Source organism: Silene latifolia, chromosome 4 (assembly GCF_048544455.1).
Source record: "Silene latifolia isolate original U9 population chromosome 4, ASM4854445v1, whole genome shotgun sequence".
Lineage (NCBI taxonomy): Eukaryota > Viridiplantae > Streptophyta > Magnoliopsida > Caryophyllales > Caryophyllaceae > Silene > Silene latifolia.
Genome location: NC_133529.1, coordinates 71,295,659 through 71,299,092, shown reverse-complemented (window position 1 = coordinate 71,299,092; position 3,434 = coordinate 71,295,659). Strand labels below are relative to the sequence as shown.

General features: G+C 32.9%; 1 protein-coding gene across 1 annotated transcript; it reads right to left on the bottom strand.

The window, feature by feature from the left end:
* Positions 1-201: 201 nt before the first annotated feature.
* LOC141651637 (dirigent protein 2-like) lies at positions 202-771 on the bottom strand. Its single transcript, XM_074459338.1, has one exon. It carries the CDS (start codon positions 769-771, stop codon positions 202-204), a length of 570 nt encoding a protein of 189 aa, XP_074315439.1.
* Positions 772-3,434: the final 2,663 nt, after the last annotated feature.

Below are 3,434 nucleotides of genomic sequence, written 5' to 3'. Positions count from 1 at the left end.
AATAATTACAATTGGAAAGATGGAAAAGAAGATAGCACAAATACATTTGATCACATTAAGAACTCGAATGATCTTCGAAAAGTAATCTTTCGGTCTTCATTTTTGGTTTTCATATCACAAAAGCATAAAACGCCATCGGATAGTACTGAAACTCGGTACAATTAGATGGCAGGAATGAGGAATCGATATTTCAACGTTAAATCAGCCCTTGAAGTTTAGCTTCAATGCATGGAGCGCGTAGGGAGGCCAAAATAGATTAAAATCAACCTTAAAAACAAAAGTCATGCCTTCAAAATATACAAGTGAAAAAGTAATATAGCCTTGGACTAGCAAGAAATCACCCGTGCCACCCGAGACAGGAAGTTGACAAGGTTTAAGGGTATTAATCACCCCTAAAGCCGATATAGTACCGGTATGTTGGTCATCCTCCAAGTCTATGGCAAACCTAATAACGGTTAAGCTGTCAAGCCCCTCAAAAGTTGACAATATGGTCAAAGCTTGAGCATTGCCTACGACTCTGGAGGATGGGTCTTGGGTCAGGGTTAGGTTGTCGTTTGAGACGGTTATAGTACCAAATGGGGCTGCTACATCAGAGTAATTAGCGCCCGTTACGCCCGCGACTACAAGAAAATCAGATTTGTTATAGATGTCATGTTGGTAAAGAGTGAAATGCATGGATTTGTAGCTATGTTCGTGGTACTGAGAAGAGGAAATGGCCAAGGTTGGGAGGAAAGTTAAAAGGACTAAATAGAGTAATGAAGACTTGGCCATAGTTTTATTATGTTGTTTGATACTTGTGTTGTAGTACATTTTTTGTATTGCATATGATGTGTGTATATATGGGGGAAAAATTTCTAGATGCTTGGCCGAGTTATATCTAAGACAAGGACCGTAACTTTTTGGCCGAGTTAAAATATTCATATTTGATCCGTTTCAAATACATATCAAAACATATGGCAGATTGCTTAAAAAATGTACAAAAAAATTATCTTTATTACCGCGTGTGATAATATTTGACCCGTTTTAAAATTTAAGACAAAAATTCTGTCTTAAAGAAGACTTACTAAGGCAAAGTACCACAAATTAAAGAGTTAGACGGATACTTCAATACGTGGGATTAAAAATAGGGGTGATTAAACTCGTATCGAACATTCAGTTTTTAAAATTCCTTTTTTTCAGCATCCTTGAGCAATATCTGATTTTTCGGGATATACAGCATCCCATTTTTAGTTCTACTCATGTAAATTTATGTATATATTCCTCCAATCTAATCTAAAGGTAACATCTGGGTTAAAATTTTGGTGATACGTATTCGATACGTTTTTTATATAAACCGTATCGAATATACCGAAACTCGTATAAATGAAATCGTATACCGTATCGTATATTTATTACAAAATCGTATCATATATTTTTTCTCACCTCTAATTGAAACGGCAAAGCCTAACCATTACTTTTAAAAAAAAAATATTGGGTTTTTTTACGTGGTACCCCTGTATTGTTTCGAATTCTACGTGTCTCGGTTTTCAAAAATACCAATGGTACCCCTAAACTTAGTAAATAGTTCGTAAAATACCCAAACTACTAAAAATCGAAATTTTAAATAGTTAAATTTTGTAAATAAAAGATGTTCGCGATTGACTAATATATTTATGTTAATGATGTGGTAAATTATTGACAAAAAAAAACATAAAATAAACATTTAAAAGAGGCGAATTAGGGCATTTTAGGTATTTTAAGAGGTTCTCATTCAGTTCAGGGGTACTAGCGATATTTTTGAAAATCAAGGGGTACTACCTAGAAATAGAAAAAACACAAGAATAACATGTAAAAAAACCCTAAAAAATTAGTTAATTACATTTTTTTTTTGTCAAATGAATAGAAGGGATGTACAATAGCGGAAGTGGGACATTTAAACTTTTTTTTGGTGAAGAGGAGTGGGAACCGAGCCCAAACAAGAAAGACAAACAAACGAACAAAAACGAAACGAAACAAACTACCCTGACACTACCACTACACTACATAAAAACAGAAACTAAGAAACTAGGTTCGGGACAAGACGTGGCCAAGCAACGCCTCCGACATCTTGTTGCGCAGGCTTGAATAAATGGCACTGCATATTATCTTAATACCTATTATCTCTAAGACCTCATTTTTAATCACTACGCGAAAACGTCTTTGATCTGTTTATTTCTTAAGATCGAATCAGTTTGTCTTGTATGTTTATCATATTAAATTGAAGAATGGTCTTGGAAGTTCATATCACATGAACTGGTATATTTCATATACGTTATTTTTTTTGTCTAATAATGATCGACTTATTCTAAATTTATTTAATTACGTCAGTGTACCAATTCTTGTGGGGACTAACGGAAATGGATTGAGAATGTCTCTCAGGTATTTAATTGGTACACTATGCGACGGTGTTAATTGGGACGGAAGAAGACACGGAGATCACATGCATACGGCGGTGGTGCTAACTATATTGAATTGTATATGTTTATTTTAAGAGAATTATTTATAAGCGCAATACAACTTCTTATATATAACATAAAAGATATTATATAACTTCTTATATATAACATAAACGATAGTTAAGTAAAATCCGTGTTTAAATTGTCTGATCAAGTATATTATTAATATCAAATTTTATAATTCTTAGTAATATGTAGATATGAATAAAAGAAAAAGGGTATTGATATATGTGTCTAAAGTAAACACATACAATTCATTGGAACGGAGGAACTAGTACTTTAGTAGCAAATTGTGTACTCGTGAATGCTACATAGTTTAATGTGATGGAGTTTGGTTTTGCACAGAACTAGGTTTGATGTCCGGCTTTGCCCGCGCTACCTTTATTTACCATATAAATTTTATTTTCTACGAAATATGACTCGCTAAATTTAGGTTAACACATACATTTACAATTTATATCTTGAAATTATGATGAGATATAAAATTAATCAACAAATTATGAGACACGTTTACCACTCCCGCTGTTAATATTATTACTTTCACTACATCCCCTGTTAATACTATTACGTTCAATACTTCTTCGGTTACGGTTGTTTCTTTAACTACTCTTGCTATTTTTACAGTTAACCCGTTAGTTTTGTCAAACTTATATATTTAAATAAATTAATATTTTTCTAAACTCGAATTGTTAGTTAATTTTTCATACTCTCACCCTTGTTTCAATTGTTACTTTCATTACATGTCTTGTGACGACTATTACTTTCACTTCTCCCACCGTCATTATTTTTTCTTTCACTACTCCCGCATTTATTATTGTTAATTTAACTACTTCCGTTGTTGCTAGTATACTTTCACTACTCTCGCTGCTATTATTGTTGCTTTTACTACTCACATGGGTGATTACGGTCAATCGGTTATATTAGTTGATTATCTAGTTGTATTAGAGTTATATATTTAAA